The 19,390-nt window shown below is 36.9% G+C and overlaps 1 protein-coding gene across 1 annotated transcript in view; it reads right to left on the bottom strand.

Moving 5' to 3' along the window:
- CFAP20DC (CFAP20 domain containing) overlaps positions 1-19,390 on the bottom strand; it is a 99,880-nt gene that overhangs the window by 46,623 nt on the left and 33,867 nt on the right. The window contains exons 9-13 of the mRNA XM_063348478.1: positions 18,098-18,234; positions 16,752-16,932; positions 16,044-16,190; positions 9,290-9,621; positions 3,835-4,248 (exon numbers count right to left, since the gene is read on the bottom strand). Coding sequence (XP_063204548.1) covers positions 3,835-4,248; positions 9,290-9,621; positions 16,044-16,190; positions 16,752-16,932; positions 18,098-18,234 — 1,211 coding nt within the window. The remainder of the gene's footprint in view (positions 1-3,834; positions 4,249-9,289; positions 9,622-16,043; positions 16,191-16,751; positions 16,933-18,097; positions 18,235-19,390) is intronic.

The following is a 19,390-nucleotide window of genomic DNA, read 5'->3' as shown; positions in this document are numbered from 1 at the left end:
ATGTAAAACTATCCTTTCATATATAATTCTTAAAACAATGAACAGTGTTTCAAATTGCAAATAAAATAATTACGTGCTCACAGATAACAAAAAAAACTCCAGTGTTGTCTCAGTGTAGTTAATATGCCAGCACTTCTTTTCTTGAATCTTATGGGGACTGAAAATACTAGTTTCTTCCTGCAAAACTGCTCCAGCAGATAAAAAAAACCCTTTACATACGTATGTACATACACACAAATAGCTTACTGTATTAATTTTAAAATTATTGACAATATTCTTAATAAAAATTAATTAAAAATACGTATTTGTTTCTATTCTATAAGTGCTAGGTGAACATACTCTCTAATATGAACAACCACTGTTTTAAAAGGCAGTCAGTGGCACACAAATTTGGCTTCAAATTTTGACCGTGGCCTGGTACAAAATGAAGGAAAGGCCTCTGGATAGGAAAATTTTATTACTTTATGAATTCAAGTATGAAAGCTAGATCTGCCATATACTTTCATGTTATATTTTGTAGCAATAAAACAAAGTCTGTACCTCCTGAGTTTCTATACATTGATAATAGGCTTTGTCATTGCAAGAAATACTTACAAGCAAGAAATTACACGTGCCATACATTTACAGCTACAAGTGGTAGTAATGGTATGGTAATAACCCTGACGTCTAATTTAGTAATCCACTATGTATTGAGCAGAATCAAAGTGATAGCTCTTTTCCTTCAGCTTTTAAAACAACATATCACAAAAGAGTTGTAAAATACATCTAACACTTTAAAAACTGAATTGAAATCCACCTGGGTAGTCTATATTTAGTTACGTTCTACAGGACAAAGCTGATCACTGCATTAAGACACCAAGAACACCTTTTAGGAAAGTAATCAATATATTTCATTTGTTATGGACAAACAGATCACAGTTATGATTAGTAATACACTTAGTTGAATTTTAAGTGGAAAAAATTTCCAAAACTGAAAAGAATCAACAAGTAAGGGAGCAATACATTTAATTACAAAAATGAGAATAGTTACCAGAAACTAGAAAAAAGTAAATCCCTATAGATAGAACTAGGAAGGGAAAGGCATGTAAAATGCAAACAAATTTTATTCTACACTTACAGACAGATACATGGATATTAACACATCTAAGAAACAGAGAATCAGATTATCAGTATCAACTGGGGTTTTCCTATCACTAAAAATCACAGAAACATTATCTTCCCAAATACAAAAGAACACATGCATTTAATTTTTCCACATTTTCTACATTACTAGGTGGCAATTCTAATGTCTTTTCCAGATAAATACATAGAAGATATGCTGCTATTGGTAGGATTTTCTCTGCTTTTTAAAATATTTTTTTCTTTTTATTGTCTTTAAGATCACCAGACCAGTGATGTTTTTCATCACCGTAAGGTCTCAGCACTGCTTCTGATTTTCACCTGCATTATTGTATTTCATTCCTCTTGCTTCCCCCTGGTCTGCTTCCTTCCCAAAGGAAACCGGTCTCCACACCCTTCATGGAAAAGGATGTTTTGTTTTTATCAGGAAAAGTGCTCAGCCTTTACACAATCCAATAAGCTATTTGCAGAATACAGGAAGGGATTTCCAGAGCCCTCAGTCAGAGAGACTATCTCACAGGATTGTGAGATACATAAAACCCAACCCCTACACCGGTACTAAAAGAGACTCATTTCACAAAAAAGCACTGAAGCATCAGTGGCACGGCAGTATGTGCACTTCCCTACGAAAGATACACAGAAAAGCTGAATATATGCTTTCCTAGATACTATTCTTTAATCTGATGCCCAGCTTGGATTGTTCTTCCTAGGTCAATGCCCGGATTTCTATATCCACAATTAGCTGCAGTGTAGTTCATCCTCAGCAGCCAAAAGCAAGTAGGTAGAACTGTTCTGGCACGATGACCCTGCACCAGCAGTAACAGCTTTGTCCCATGGACGTAGTCACTCCTGCTTCCCCTTTTACAGGTCCTGTCAAATCAGATAACTAAAATTACCTGTATCAACAAGTAACAGAATTGCTACAGACTAAAATTCCCATAGCAGAATGGCAGCACACCTCCCAGACTGGAATGGTGACCACGGTATCCTATAGCTGATGAGACAAGCTACAAGGACAGAAAACACAATAACCATGGAAGACGTTCATTTCCTTTGTGCAAACGAGATATATATCATGTTGTAGGCATTACTGTAGGTAAAGTTTTCCAAAGAAGACATAATTGCTTCACAGAGCCACAAAAAACAGAAGTGTGTATTCTTTTGGTCCCCAGCAGTGTGCAATACCTGGTTCAAGATACTACTATCCAAACCCCACTCTTACATTAATGATCATGCAGTAGCTAGATTCAACATCCTTGGGTAAAAATGACAAAAATAATTCACAAAACGGTAATCCTGGGACTAAATACCATAAAACTCCTTGACCTGTAGAAGAGAGAATTACAGGGAATACAATATACAGCCATCAAATAGTAAGTGGCACAGATAAGAATAATAATTAAAAAGAAAAGTTTATTCATTTTTTCTTATAAAAAACACAAGAAAGAGAAAACACCAGGAACGAGATAGTGCATTCAAAAGAAATAAAAAGAGATGCGTTATTTTTTCCCCATAAATAGCAGTTAAATTCTGAAATTCACCGTCACAAGCCAAAGGCCATATAGACGCGAAAAGCAACTACACAAATCTGTGGAAAAAAATTCTACCACCAGTTATTTATGGCAAAGACAACACCTCTCACTGAAGAAATTGCTAAACTATGGACTACTGGAAGGAACTTTGCGGGGCATGCTGGTGAGGTATCGCTGGATGCCTGCTCTGTCCTTGCATGGTTTTTTTTCCCTAGCCACCTACGACTGATCACTGATGGACAGAAGATGCTGACTACGCGAGCCTTTGGACTCATAGGGTATTAGCTGACATCTGAAAAAAAGATCTCTGAAGCCTAAGGAAGAAGTTTGGCCTGTTCCATCCTGAGATGTCCAGGAATAAATATAATTGGCACGTAATACATTTAGAGAAGAGGTCACACGTTAAAAGATGTGGATCTGCAATAATTCTAAGCCCAAAAGAATTCTACGCATAAGCATGGAACAGTAACATATGGCCTTGTTTGTGATTTACAGAATACACTTGATTCTTTAGCTCCAGTTGCTGATTCAAAGCATGATTCAAAGCACATCATTACGAGCTTAAAAGACAAGAATTACCTATTTGGAAATATTTAAGAATACAATTAGCTCACGACAAACTTGTTCTTCAAATTACTGCGTGTTTCCATAAGAAGAATCCAGGAGCAAAAAACTAGGAATAAAACAACACTTCAGTGAATGTAACAATTCCTTTACTGGCCTGGCAATTTAGCCTATGACACAGCCTTACTGCTGGCCCTCAATCGCATCATTTATTATTTTTCAGGGCTGTCGCAGAGAGTCTATGAAGTACCTAGATTAACACTCTTTCTATTGTCACTCATTAATATATCAATTCAAAGTCTGACAATTTTTCTTTGTAATCTTTCAGCCCAAAACTACTTTCTAACTCATGTATTTCCAAAACGTAAGTTGCTCAATGACACCTCTTTTTATCTATAAACCTCTGTGATTTCTGTTTTATTTAGTGTACTATTTTATGTGCCACAAAAACCTATGAAATCAACTTTCAACAGACTGAGCTCAGTAAATACTGTTATGATGAAACCAGAATATATTTGGATGAAAGACTTATTATTTCTCAATTAATGCAAATGGGTACAATCTAATATAGCTTCTCTACACAATCTAATAATTGAATTTCAAAGTAAAAATCACTTACACAAGTCTGTGTTGTCAGACGTGGATTTTCTCTTGAGATTTTCTTAAGAGACTTTTTACTGATGGATCGTTTTAATTTATCAGAAACTCCTTCACGTCTTTCATTTTTTTCAGATTCATTTGGAATTACTTTAAAGAATTCAGATTTACTTCCAGTTGGAGAAAGAGAAAGGGTAGGCTTTAAGCTTCTCTGAGAGCTAACAGAATCTGGTTTTCTCTCAGTGGAACTCTGTGGTTTTGATAAGACGGTCTCTTCGTGGTTATGCTTGCTGTGTTCCTTTTTCTTCCAATATTCATTTTTCCATGACATCCTGTTTAATGGGATCTCTTTAAAAACTGCTGAATCAGATGTTCCTTGCTGGCTACGGCTGATCTCAGGGTTGTCAGTACCCTGGACAAATTCATTGTTGTCATCCTAAATTTAGGAAAAAAGGCAACAGTGATTTCCCCTCATCATCACAAAATACAGTTTTACATAACCTTAACATTTCAAAATGGCTGTTTAATCTCTGCTGCCTAATTCTAAATTTGCAAGGATTCTGAAAAGCAGCTGCTCTTCCTGGCAACTATACTGAGTATACCATAAACATTCTTACATCTTAAGTAGTGAAAAATAGAAGGTCAAAAAAGGAGTAGAGGGAGACAAGATTACACTTTTCAAAATGTCGGCCCAAATGTAGAATGCTGGTAACTTCCCAAACCTGTGCGTTACATGATAATCATAATTTCAATAAAATTTATTAAAACTGTAAACCAAAAGTAAGCAAAAAGTCCACCACGATGATGTTTTGCATTGAATTAATTAATATTCCATATTTTCACATCGCATCTTCAACTTAAACATGGAAGTAATAACTTCTGCTGAGACCACTTTGCTCACCTCTGGTAATATTGAATATCATATTCAGTACCATTTCAGTATCATCTAAAAATTTTGGGGTTTAGTTTGTTAATCTTATATTCATGCTTCTAACAATGTCTCTGCAAAATACCCCATGAATCAAGTGTATGATGTTCACTCATACTCCACCTCAAAACCAAACAGCAAGTCCAAACACATGGAAAGAAAACCAATGCAGAAGCACATCTGGTGTTTGCCTCAATGTTCTTACTCTCAAGGAAGAAAGGATGAGAGGGGCCTCATCTTCCTCTCCTCATGGTGCTCCTCGCCATGTGCTACCACACTGGATGTAAGGCAGTATATACTGCAAGGTTCAATAAGACACTGAAATACCACCTTCAGAACGCCTCTCATAGCCAAGGTTCAGTCCTACTGCCAATGAAAGTGATCTACGTCTGTTACTGACTTCAGCGAGTCCAGGACTGGATTACACAGAATTAAATGCACATTCAAGAAAATAATCCCTCATTTTATTAATGATACATGTTCTGGAAGTTTATAGTTTTATTCCCTCACTTAGCAATTTCCTTGAAATACAAATCTGTATTTCCCTCTTTTCATGGATTTTTATTTACCATAAATTATCTTAAAAATCTGTGCTGGAAACCCATATTAAGTTAGGGTAACTTAAGATGGAAGATTACTAAAGAAAACACTGAATTTTTTCCCAATCATTAGAGATAAATGATTTGATTTATCTGAAGCTTAAATCCCTTCCACCTTTCCACGTCTCTTCAGCCATATGTATTTAGGTTCCAGAAAAATTTGTTAAATACTAGATCATGAAATGGTGCCAGAAACATCAATAATGTTTGCTTGATTAACTACAGTGCAGCATATGTAAACTGAAGATGAGAATGATTTTCCTGAGGAACGAGCACTTCCACTGATGTATTGTGTTCCTTCAAAGAACATGCAGATGGGCAGTTCTGGATACATAAAACTGATTGCTCTTGCTGGGCTGTAATTTTAGGAAGATCATTCTAATGACTAGAGAGGACTACCTACTAGGAGCAGATGGGATATACTCCCTTTGTACGCTGAGCTTTAATACCGAGGTATCAGAGTGAAATTATCTATCGGCCTTTGTAAGGATACATTATCTTATTTAAACTGATTCCTTTACTCTTTGAATCACAAAAGAACAGAAAAATTCTCAATTTCTTCATTTAAGGCTTCACCGATTAACTTGCCTGTTACGCTATGTGACCCGTGGTCACACCTGCCACAGTCACACACCTCTTGGCAATCGGTAAGAGTTCTTGGTTTTGCTCTGGGTTTGACAGAATCCATAAATGCTGCCATGACAAGTTTAATTATACAAATTCCCTGACAGAAATTTGAGCTGAAACCATGGACACTCATATAATTACAAAATAAATCATTTGATGGTGAATGGTTCCAAGAGAAATAATTTTTACCCTTCACTGATTATTTGAATCTGATAATTGAATAACAGCATTGAACTATTTCAGGGACTAATTAGTAACCACTAAAGGGAATTTATAAATACTTGCTGTTCTCAGTCTGCAGGCTGAAACATTTCCTCCCCAAAAGTCAAAGGTATGTATTCAACATAAAGAGAGTCAATGTTCACTTATTTGAAACTTATCCTGATGCATAACCTGCCTCTTATATCTTACAATTAAGTAAATAATTTTTGTAGATAATACTGATTTTCCACAGATTTAATAAAAAAGTACATAATTCTCCTTTGCAGCTCCACTAACTTCAAATGTAGACTAGGGTGAAATTGGGATATAGCCCTTTAGCTGCAATTTTTGAGTTCATGATGCAGTGACATAAAAAACCCAAGGAAAACTTTTGGACTTTTTACCAGTCTGAGATATTTAAACTACAAAGATATGCAATTTTTTTTTTTTGTTAACTAAAAATAAGTTTTACTTATATTTTCCAGTGATCATGAGAAACAGTAATAGTGTGAAAACCTGCAACAAGGTAGCTTATTTCAGCATGTAAAATTAACATATATTTTTTAAGAAGCACTGCAAGATTCAGCATAACTTTGTCAAACATTTTGTCATATAAGTGAAGTAAACTGGGAAACACGTTATAGTTGTGCTAAAGAATTTTGGTAATTTTGCAAAGATAACTTAAACTGCACTAAAATAGATACCGCTAAGTTAGCAGTCTTATGTTCAGCTTGAAAGAAAGGCTTAACTATGAATTACTAATGTAGTAGTTAGACTGAGGAAAAAACCCTCTTGATAATTTGTTAACATGCTGTAGGTTTGTTTAATGTAATTATCTTCTACCTTTGTCAGTCCAGTGCATCTCCAGCTGCAGTGCTGGTACTATTTAGTGCAGTTTGCATCCAAAGATAATGAATGAAACAAAGGCTGTTCCCTAGCACACCTCTCGCATATAGCCGAAGAGAAGTTTTTAGTTTATATAAAAGAAGACCGGGATCTTCTATCAGTCTCTCTTACATCAAGCCTCTAGAATGGACATTAACGTTGCGCCCCAATGTTTTTCTTGTGCTGTAAAAGCAGGAGTACTTGGCTACTGCCTTCTCTTTGTGTGCTTGGCACTGGATCTCGGGGGCAGGACAACGACGGGGAAGGTTTGCTACCTTCTTCAATAAAGGCTCAAGCACCAGCAAAGTTTAATGATTAATTTAGCTTTTGATTAATTTATATACATTTATAAATTCAGCAGTTAAGTATGCCATATGCTCTGCGCTTTGAAAGACGCTTTATTTTCACTCACTTATAGCATGGGGATCTCTTAAGAAATTTTTGTTTGCCATTTTTACACTGCTTTGGAGACGTATCTTTACAAGTGACTTTAATACTTTAACATTGCCCCCCCCCCCAAAAAAAAAACCCAACGCAAAAAAACCCCAAACAAACAAAAAAACCAACACCCTGAAAAAAAACAACTATAAAATTGGAAACCGAAGCTGAGTAAGTGACAGTGGCGGAAAGCTTCCATAATTCTTATGTTATGGGAATATTTTCTTAACCTAGCTTCTACAGTAACGTCTCTGGCTTTTCACGAGCATAACAGAAAAGAAATTCTTTGAAATTCAAACAGTTCTATATCTTCAGATTGGTATCCCATATAGCACTGCCCATGAACTATTATGTTAACTAAAACTGATTTAATTCTGAAATTCTGGAACTCTGCTTGAAATCAAAAAGAGTTATGGGTTTAAGTTAGTAAATAGTACACTGCTGCAGATAACGGGGAAACCCCCACAACTACAGAAAAAAACCTGAGAAAAATTTTATTTCTTGTAATTAGCATCACCAATTTGGTTTCTCAGAAATACAGAATATAGAGCAGTATAGAGCAGTATTTCTGTTAAGTTTAGTCCATCTTGCTATTAGGTAACTCGGTTGCATTTTATTTCTCAGCTGCGAGCAACAGATTAGAATGCTAAGAAACAGAGTTTATAATTAAAAATAAAATACAGTAGAATGTTCATAAAGGTAGAAACTTTTAGCAGTTACTGTAATGACACAACGTAACTATTCAGTGCATTGACAATTTGGTGAATTTCTATATAGTACCAGCTGATACATTTGTTAAAAAAATATTTCTTTTCTTTCACTGGAAAATTAAAGGTGCTGGAGCCCCTCTCCTACGGGGACAGGCTGAGAGTGTTGGGGTTGTTCAGCCTGGAGAAGAGAAGGCTCCAGGGAGACCTCAGAGCCCCTTCCAGTACCTAAAGGGACTATAGGAAAGGTGGGGAGGGACTCTGGATCAGGAAGTGGAGAGATAGGACGAGGGGTAACGGTTTTATACTGAAAGAAGGGAGATTTAGATTAAATATTAGGAAGAAAATCTTTACTGTGAGGGTGGTGAGCCCCTGGCCCAGGTCACCCAGAGAAGCTGTGGCTGCCCCATCCCTGGAGGTGTTCAAGGCCAGGCTGGACGGGGCTTTGAGCAGCCTGGTCTGGTGGGAGGTGTCCCTGCCCAGGGCAGGGGGGTTGGAACTAGATGATCTTTTTAAGGTTCCTTCCAACCCAAACCATTCTATGATTAATTTTATTGCTGAAAGCTTTCCACACTGCAAAAAAATTAAAGTTGGTGATGCTGACACAGCTCAGACAGGTTATAAAGCAGAAATACAAATCATCAAGTGACATAAAAAAGCTGAAATTTCTTAATTCACTTTCGACAACATTGGTGAGCAAAACAGTCCCTGCTTATGGTTTTAAAAGGCACCATGAAGCCTTATTTACTGCTCTCTTGCTCAACCTTAACGGACTTACACCTCATTGAATCTATAATGCAGGCTTTCATAAAATCTTTTTTGTTGTAACCATGCACGATACTCACGTCTCTCTGTTAGCATAGGGGCTGACAGAGAGCTAGGTTTCTTTTGTCCACATGTTACAGAGTGTATACCTGCAGTTTCCCTCCTGTATCCTGTTAGACACAGCAACCTGACAAAGACAAATCTACCTGTAGGTATATGGGGAAAAGATGATTTATCCTCTCTGACTAGCTTGAAGACAGAATCTCATCCTAGGAGTTTTAGGATGATGACTACTTTATCAAGAATTACATGTACAAAGTGGCCTACCTCTTCACTGCTGTCAGTTCCTTGAAAGTTATCTTCAATTTGGGTTTTCCCATGTACTCTGTTACTGTCTTGCTTCAAATCCAAAGGGAAAATGCAACATTCTGGTGACATATTTGAAGACTTCCCATGAGGCGCTGATCGAGGTGTTGATGAAAATGTGAAAATCTCTTTATTATTCACTTGGTGATCGTCTCTTTCATTGCTGTGATGTTCAACAGAGGCATTCTGTGGCGAGGTTAATTTATGGCAGGCTGAAGCTTCAGTAGCTACGAACTGCTCACTCCTATCCAACTGAATACTCTCAGTGAAACTGTCTGGAAACACCCATTCATCTGAAACATACAACGTTTATTTTACCGCCAAATATCTAAATTGTACCTTACCCTGATCACTCTAGTTTTCTCTGGAAGCTGTACAGCAAAACAAGTTTTTCTAATACAGAAACATTCTGCTTATCAGTTGGAAGAGTGACGAGGATGCAACGAAAAAGATCAGGCTGCTTTCTACGTGAGGCAAGGTTAATCAAAACATTCCCAGATCATAGCTCAAAAAAACACAGGCTATGATACGTGACATGCAAACCCAGCAGTTTGCAAATCTGAAACTATTTAGCTGTTAAGATTTAAAACTGTTCAACTGAATTTTATTCTAGGAAAACAAAATTTTATTAAATTTGGCAATTGATCTTTTTCTCTGGGCATTTTTTGTTGCTGACATTAAAAAAAAAAATCACACAGAGTTGGTGGAAAGTTCATAACATTACAATCTGCTGCTTCTTTATTGCTGAAATTCTACACTTTCTTTTATGTTCAGAACCTATGGTTTAAATCTCAATTTGAAACTACAGGTCTGATGAAAAATAGTGAGACATGAAAAATGTATGAAGATATCTATTTCACCACGTTTCCCTGAATACCGGCAGTACTAATCTGCCAATTTTAAAACAAACAATAAACTACAGGAATGGATTTAAAGATTGAGTGCACCAGATAAACATGAAAAGGCCATTTTTATTCTCTTATTGTTAACTTATATTTTACTGTTTGGAATGATGATATAGAAAAAAATGTCAATTTGATTGATTAAAACCAATCTCAAATAGCATCTGAGCAAAGGAGAATTGCTCAAGTATACGATACTCCCTTATCTTCATTAAAGGTAGCGTGGTGTGTATTATTCACTAGATCTTGAAACTTTCTGGCTCCATAAAACAAAGTTACCACCAACGGTATTAAAAAAGCCTCAATAAAAAAATACTAAAAACGTAATAATAAAGTAGCACTGCAATAATAAAATGCCTGCCATCACAGAAGACAGTAAATTTACTGTGGTATTCTACTCCTTCTAGTTTTGTTAGAGATAATTATCACTTCAGGCAGATTCAGCAGCTTTGAGGGGGGAAAAAAGAAGCCTGAACCACAATATATGAAGGCAAAAGAAAGAAGAATGAGAATGCCAGGAGAAACAGCTGTCTTACTGGGTTGCTGTGGTTTTTCCAGTTTACTGAAGATAGCTAGTAAAGCTACCAAACTGTAGCTAATATCCTAAACAACAGTCTGTACTAGGAACCCGTGAAAAGTAGGGACTTAACACATCTTGGCCATTCATGGCTTGCACGTACTTGCTCTGCAAAGCACTATTTTTCAGTCTCTACAAAATGACCATCTACAATCAGAAGGCCCAAGGCTTTTCAAGTGAACTCTTTTTATATTAGATAATCATGCTGGTTTAAAGCAATCTAGTAGGTCATTTTCTGTTGTATATAAACAAGTCTATTTTGTAAACAGATAGAAATCTCACCTTGGTTTTAATTAATGAAAGACTTTAAAGATGAACATATATGTAATGCCATTTATTTTACAAATATTTTGGAATAACTTTTTCAAGAGCCTCAAGAAATGAGTGAGACAATTCAAAACTTTTAAGAACCACCCTTCATCTGCGTAACCACAAGGACCTTTCATTCTGATCACTAAATACAAGTTTTTAGAGGAGGATACTAGAGCAGAATTCTCAATCAAGATTGTGTCACACCCCTCTGATAATATATTTTTCTTAGTCAGGCAATTGGAATTACATGTGAAAGGTTGTACGTGAATAAAACAACTGAAATTGTATGAGAAAACACAGTATTAATCATGAACTCACATTTCACAGTTTGTATGCTTTCACTGTATTTTAATATTTATATAAGCTGCATTTTTAAAGTAATCATTTCCCCTATAAAAATGAAATGAAATGACAGGGGGACATTCTCATTAACTTTTCACATGAATCTGATCACAGGATGCTCGAGAACAAATATTCAGGAATTTTTTTTTCCAACTGATTTTGTGACGTAACATGATTAAAAAGCTCTCTCACACTAAATCAGTATTTTAAAATAATCAATCATTTGTCCAAAAGGAATCTGGCCCACCAAGCCTGAAATTGTTTTGAACGTCTCTGGCCCTGGAGATGCTGCCACATCTGCAACTCCAGAAAGTACTATGCAGAAATGCCACAAAAAAGTTACTTATTCCCAAACTTCAATTGGCTGGACAAGTCTCTTGTACACAAAGAGATCTTTTCCCCAGCTATTCTGGATGCTAAATCTAAAGTGCTCAGAACTCTTTTTTTCCTAAGGCAACGATATCAAAGTTTTCAACTTGCTGCATTTTTTTCAAAACAAAAAATATCTTCAAAACTTACCTAGCTAAGAAAATTTTGGGATTTTTTGCAGTTTTTCCCACCTCAGCACTCCGCAGTCTTCTGACCAGTCTGGCACCCACCCTTCCACAGTTTCATCTAGACACATTTTACTAAGTTCCAATGTCAGTGGCTTGACTGAGACCAAAATGCATAACGTATACTTCTTTAGTATTCAGAAGGCCCTTCCCCCATCACGAAATTAGATTTGACAAGTATCACGCCGTCTTTGCACTTTTCAAATATGCACTGATAGCTCAGAGCACTGTAACTATGGTATGGTTACACATTTAGTGTACAACCCACTTCACGAGAATCTGCTAATATTTATGCACAAAGGACTGTGAATGAGCAGAGAGGAGTGGCTTAATTTTTATTATGGCCTACATACAGACTTAATAACAATCGACTTCCCTAACTGCAGTCTCATCTGTTCTATTCTCATTCTAGAATGACTTCTAATGCAGTTGTTGCTGTTTAATTTCCAGAGATCATTACAGATAAAATTTTATAATGAATTCTGAGGTAACAAAAGGTGTTAACCCACTTGGTTTTTGTGATTTTAAGTCAATTTTGAATTAAGTATCAAAATACAAAAAAGAAATCTTACGTAACAGTTTTTGTCAGGCGCTTAGAGAAGTGGAGACAGTCAGAAGCTTAAACTTCTGAGTCCTACTCCTGGCTCTGACACAGACATCCAAAAACTTCTAGCACATCACTTTACTTTTTACTCACCGTTGTGAGTAAAATAATGTCTTTACTCAGATCAAATATACTTCAGAAATATAAAGTGCCTGTATAGCGTTTAAGATGAATATTCCGCTTTTTAAGGCTAACCTCTGTAAAGAACAACATTTGTTTCCAGAGATGTTGAAGAAATATACTTGGGTTAGTAATAGGTTAAATGCAAATATTAGTTTCTATACCACAGCATTATTCGTAATGAAATATGCAGGGGGAAGACAGAAAAGTCTGTAAGATGACATTTTACGCTGGCTACGGAGTTCAGCAACTGCTGTAACCTGTAGTCAGTGTAGAATTTTGTTAATGGCCTACAAGTGAAAGATACGGGGTGTTTTGGACCAAGCCAAATCCCATTATCTCTCCACCACAAACTATACTGGAATTTCTTTTTAACTCAGCATTTCCATGTCAATTGTAATGAACAATTTGGAGTATCTTCTTTGCAAAATATGCAAATTACTATGTAATCACAACATTGCAGCAAACAAGATAAATGCAAGAATGATCACCTAAACATCTAATTAGCTCTTCTACACTGTCAGACTTATGCTAAAGCTTCTAATTGCAGCCTAACATTTTAATGAAGGTTTCAGCATTGCATAAATAAGATTGGCAAACTATAAACAATGCTCACTAATCTTATTTTTTCCCTTGCTTAAAACCAACTTACCTATGTAAAGGTACTGCACACCTGCTACAGGAGACATGCTGATTTGAGCTCTATTAAAAATCTAAATGATATTATGATAAATAGCAGTGACTAACCTCTAAGGTAATAGGATCTTACAGTAGGCATCTGCTACTGACCTCCAAACCAAGACGAAAAGGCCAACGAACCATTATTGGGGTCACTTAAGCAAGCTCTGGGGCATGAGAACCCAGTTCTTATGGGTGACTTCAACTACCCAGACATCTGTTGGAAGAACAATACAGCAGCTCAGACGTCATCCATCAAGTTCCTGGAATGCATAGAGGACTGGTTCCTTATACAAATGTTAGATGTGCCAACCAGGAATGAGGCATTGCTGCACTTGCTACTCACAAACCAAGAAAACTTGCTTTGTAATATCTTGGTTAGTGATGGCCTTGGCTGCAGTGATTACAATATTGTGGAGTTTAGGATCCTGCTGAGCACGCTGAAGGTTAGTACAAAGAGAAAGGCTTTAGATTTTAGAAAGGCAAACTTCAGCTTTCTCAGAGCTCAGCTGGGAGGGATTCTGTGGGCAGCTTCCATGGAGGATAAAGGAGCTAGCGACTGCTAGGAGTTTTTCAAGAATGCTCTCCTGGCAGTACGAACACGGTTCATCCCCTTTAAAGGTAAGGGAAGTAGGTGGAGCAAGAGACCCCCTTGGCTTAACTGTGAGCTCCTGAGTCTGAGAAGCTCAGGAGAAGAAAGAGAAGCGTACCAGAGATGGAAAAGCTGATGAATACCTGTTGCCAGGGCATGCAGAGATGCAGTTAGAAAAGCAAAAGCTCAGCTCAAATTGAAACTGGCCAGAGATGCCAAAAGCTACAAGAAAGGGTTCTTCAGGTGTGTAAACAACAAGCAGAAACAGAAGGAAAATACTGGCCCGCTGTTTAACAAGAGACGTCAATTAGTCACTGACAACGCTGAAAAGGCAGAGTTTCTCAACAATTTCTTCACCGCTGTCTTTACCAGCACTGTCGGGCCCCAGGCCTTGGGAAGAAAAATCCAAGTTGATGCAAACAGAGACCCACTGCCAGTGAAGGAAGAGTCTGCACGCGAACTATTACAGGAGCTTGACCCCTACAAATCAATAGGCCCTGACAATGTCCACCCGAGGCTAAGAGATCTGGCTGATGTCGTTGAGAGGCTGCTCTCCATAATCTTTAAGACATCATGGAGATCAAGAGATGTCCCAGAAGACTGGAAGATGGCTAACGTCACCGTCATCTACAAGAAGGGCTTAAAGGAGGATCCAAGAAATTATAGGCCCATCAGTCTTACTTCAGTCCCTGGGAAAGTTATGGAATGAATCCTCCTGGGGCCTATCAAGTCAAATGAATGTTTGGGAAAAGCCAGGTGGTGGTAAATAGCTCCTTTCAAACCAGCAACCTGTCACAAGTGGGGTCCCCCAGGGATCGATACTGGGCCCAACGCTGTGTAATATCTTCATAAGTGATAGAGATGATGGGATCAAGTGTACCCTGATGAAGTTTTCTGATGACACCAAACTGAGTGGGGAAGTGGACACTTCGGAATGGAGAGCCACCCTGCAGTGTTTATACATAGGTTTCTTCCTCAGTTCTCCGCTTCTGAATTTACAATAGGACATTTAGACATCTTTTCGTATCACTTACATAAAACAACAAGTGTTGATTCCTTTTTCTGAAATTCTAACATTAGATGGAGGCCGGAGGCCCTGGTGTTCTAGATGAACAAGTAAGACAGTGATTCCTGCCTCAGAATCCTCAAAATTCAGGTAAATAGGAAGTAATTTAAAAATTCTCCAGAAGGCTCTACTTGCCTTAGCATCTTCCATCTGTTTCAGCGAAATTGTGAAACCCATAATAGCAATTATGGGTTACTAACATTGTCATGGTATATAACTGCTTCTAAACATCCCAAAGATTAAACAAAATGGAAATAACTCATAAACGCAAAGGAAAATTTCTTCGGTCAATTTTGAGCAAATTCGAGTAGTCTGCCCACTTTACAAATGGGTGTCTATTCCTTTTAATATAAAATAACACTACTTTTTCATAGAGACAAGGGCTGGTTTTGCCACAATAATGTACTTTCCAGACACATGCAAGGCAAATTGATTGATACTGTATGACAAAAAGTATCCACGCCTTTTGGCAGATAGGTGTGAAAGGGAAAAAACCATAAGCTGAGGTGTCTTTCTGTGACTAGCAAAAAAAAAAAAAAAGTTCACCACTGAATTTTAAAAACAACACCAAAAAAATCCTGATATTACATGGGTACCATAATTAATATCCTAAATTCTTATCTGGGACAAGTAAAATTTCTTGTACGTTTGATGTTTGGAGTTTTTTGCGTTAAATTTAATAGGGATTTAAAGAATAAATTATTTTTAGTTCTTTTCCTTTAATCATGAGAGCATGGAATTTTTCTTTTTTTATTCATTCACTGCTCTGGTACTCTGCTTAATCCTGCAAATCTTTATCAATGCTCAAAAGCAATTCTGTTGCAGGGTGTTTGATTTCCATAATCCCCCACAACACAGACATTTATGTTTTATGTGAACTGCTTCTGGGTCCTTTGAAATTTATAACACGTAGTCCCACACACCACACATAACTGAGATGTAAAAATAACATAAAATGAGCACCATACCACTGGTTATCTCCCATGTGCTTTTGGCTGCCTTTTTTCGAGATAGTGTTCTATGACTGTTCTTGTCTGCTGATGGCCGTTGTGGTGAGGCGAGCTGAAAATCTGCTCTTCCACTCTCAGAGGTTTTCTGAGTCTGAATTGCAGGGTCTGAAACACAATCCAGAAGCTTATGAAATGCCTGTGAACACTCATATTGTGTGCTTTTCTTACTTGAGGCATGGAAAACCAGCATTGTCCTGGGACATAAACGCTTTCCAAACAGCACAGGAATCTTGTATGGCAGCAGATATAAGAATGTAACAAGAAAGTAAAAATTTAATGCTAGGTATGGAAAAAGGGCAAACCATAGAAGTTATAAAAAACAGGCTTGCAAAAGTCTGCAAAATAATCAAGAACCACTGCGGTAGGCCAGTTATATACACAGCATGAGGGAAAGCGGAATATATGTATAACCTGTAGCTACTGCCAGCAGGTGGTGATCCCTAGCTCAAACACTTACAATAGGAATACCTGCAGAAAGAATGGGCATTTATTCAAGCTCACATAGGAGAATAAGCCATGATTTAATATAAATGTCTTCAGTAATTAACAAGGTAGATAAAGGATTAGAAAAACAGAGAATTAGGTCTTACATTCTGAAGTCAAAATCATGCAAAAAATTTTGGCAGTTTGTAAACTCTTTACTTATTCTTTGCTTTATGCTCTTACCATTTTGACATAGATCTTTAGTTGTTTGGCAAGTATTTCTTTTGCCTCCTTGATCTATAGAATAATTGCATGGTGAGAACGATAGCTCCAATCTCTCAATATCTTGTACGGATTCAGTTCTCTTCCCCGAACTTTGAAGTCGGTATGATCTATTACTTTTGCTACTGCAGGTCTTTGTTACCTTGAAAGACATTATTTTCTTAATGAAAAATAAAAATCTAACAGCTTTCAAAATACTCAAAGGTAAACACACATTTTGAATAAAGCTTATTTTTCAAGTAAATGTTTCCAAATATTTTTTTTTTTAATATTATCTTTTGAGGAAACTTCATAGTAGGTACAGTTCTGTGTGGTATCTTCAACCTTTACTAACAGGCAGGTTTTTTTTCACTGAGTGAAAGGAAAACGATGCAAAGAAAAAAAAGTTAAAATTCACTATCTGGCTAAAAAGACAGAGAAACTTGTGGCTTTTCTAGACTTCAGAAGGAGTCCTTTCTTCTTCGGAGAAAGGAATCTCATTTTATGTCTTAGCTTTCAATTGACTTTGTCCATAAGAGTCTACTTCCTTTCGCCAGATCCTTTATTCACAGCATTAAACCGGGAATTGTAGTCCCGACCAGATTCCTAAAACCTGCATATTGTTTGCTGACAGGGTGAGACCAGATGCTTCCCCTGGCATTGTAACTGACAGCATCACATGAACTACTGTATGGCTCACTGTCCTCCACTGAGAGCTTATTGAAATGCAGAATTTCTGCTCTGCACCACAGCTCTCATCATAAGGAAAAATATTTACACACACACAAAAATTTTAGCAGTCTAGAACAAAAAATTCAGAAAATAACGATAAGAAATCACATGGTAATTTCAGCAGGAAGACATCTCTGTAGGCCTAATGCTGAAATTAGATCAGCCTGTTCCAGTCAAGTTTTGTTACCTTTGAAAGTTTTGAAATTCCACAAGCTCCCTATGACCCCGTTCCAGTACTGAACCACTCTGTCATTATAGCCAGCCAGAGCTCCCCGATACAATTTGGTCCTGCTGCCTCTTGTCTTAAAGGACCTGTCTTCTCCACAACTCTGTATTAGTTGAAAATAGCAACTAGATTCTCCCTTAGCCTTCTCTTCTGCTGGCTGGACCAACCATGTCAGGTGCTGTAGCCACTCAAGCATTTTACTTGCCCTCCTCTCCGCGTTACAGTATCTCTCACACCGGCAGTCCAGGACCGAGACACAGCCTCACATAACAGCAGTTCGGAAAAAAACCCTTTAGTGTGACTCCTCTGCTTATCAATCTCTTCCTTTGTAGAAGTGGCAGCACTTTTGTTGCAATTTAAGCCTTCTTACCTCTCCAGATACCCTTGCACTGACTCTTCTGTTTGAAGATGGAGGTGGCCCAAGGATCTTTGATCCAAATGCAATATGTGACACATCCTGAGTTTTACCGCTGCGTATATTACCTTGTCCTTTATTAACCAAGCTACCTAAAAAAAATAATGGTATAAAAAGATGTTACAGTACGTACAAAGAATAAATATTAATCTTTTTTCAAATCAACTGAAATAAAATGTACATTAAAATTATGTTCCTTTATAGCACAATCCCTAGAAATATGTAGGAATAGCAAATCCACATTTTATAAAACTGTGTCAACATACAAGCAAGAAACTTTTGGTCTATTATACAGACATACCTAATCTTGCTTTAAAGAAGGGGCTATTTATAAACAAAGAAAATTGATTTGCATGATTTCTTTAGAACTTCAATGAAAACCTAACTTCTGACAGGAAGAAAAAACAACTCTAATTAATAAATAGAATAAAAAAAAACAATAAAACTGAGGCAAGAACGTCAAGGTATCACTCACAGCTCAGAGAACTATTTACATGTAGCTTGCTTTTTGAAATTACTGAATCTACTGTTTTAGCAGGGCTGAGCACTAATAAGCACAAAAGAAGCCACTGTCTGCCATTATCGTCTTCCCTTTTTCCTGATGTGACATTTGGTTGCTGCTAACGGCTGCCATTTCACAAGATGAGATGACCTGTCTTGATTTAACATCAATTTAATTTGCTGACTACCTTGGGACATTGTTAGCTCCAATTATAAAAGCTGATTTGCATGAAAATCTCTCTTTATGAACACATTAATTGACTGCAATTAATTACTTACATCTACACATAACAGTGTGTTGATGGCATAATTAAATAATATGTGTAATTAAAAGTGGATGATACTAAAAATAATTTTGGCTTTTGATTATCAAATAAACAAAAAGTTTAGCGGATAAAAAGAACATTGTCCAATTAAAATGTACTTAAACCTACCAAAGCTTCCATTTTCAAGGCAGCCAACTTGTGAAATTTGAAAAGCATGTCTGGAAGAACTCATGCCATGTTCATAAGAGGGGACTGAAAACAAAGATTAAACCTTAAATTGAAGGCGTTTCATTTTCATGCAGGTCAGGGATGTTATCCTTAATTATTTTACCATATATACCTAAGGGTTATATATCTTTGTAGTCCAGATGGTAAAACTGGAGTCTTGTTTTAAATGAACATTCATTTTTCTGTTTAGTTATATCATTCACACTATTGTACTCATTTAAGTTTTACAGTCCCTTGTATTTTGACAACCCAG

Source organism: Chroicocephalus ridibundus, chromosome 10 (genome assembly GCF_963924245.1).
Source record: "Chroicocephalus ridibundus chromosome 10, bChrRid1.1, whole genome shotgun sequence".
NCBI classification, from domain to species: Eukaryota; Metazoa; Chordata; class Aves; order Charadriiformes; family Laridae; genus Chroicocephalus; species Chroicocephalus ridibundus.
Note: the sequence above shows the minus strand (reverse complement) of the source record. Positions and strands in the feature narration are given on the sequence as shown.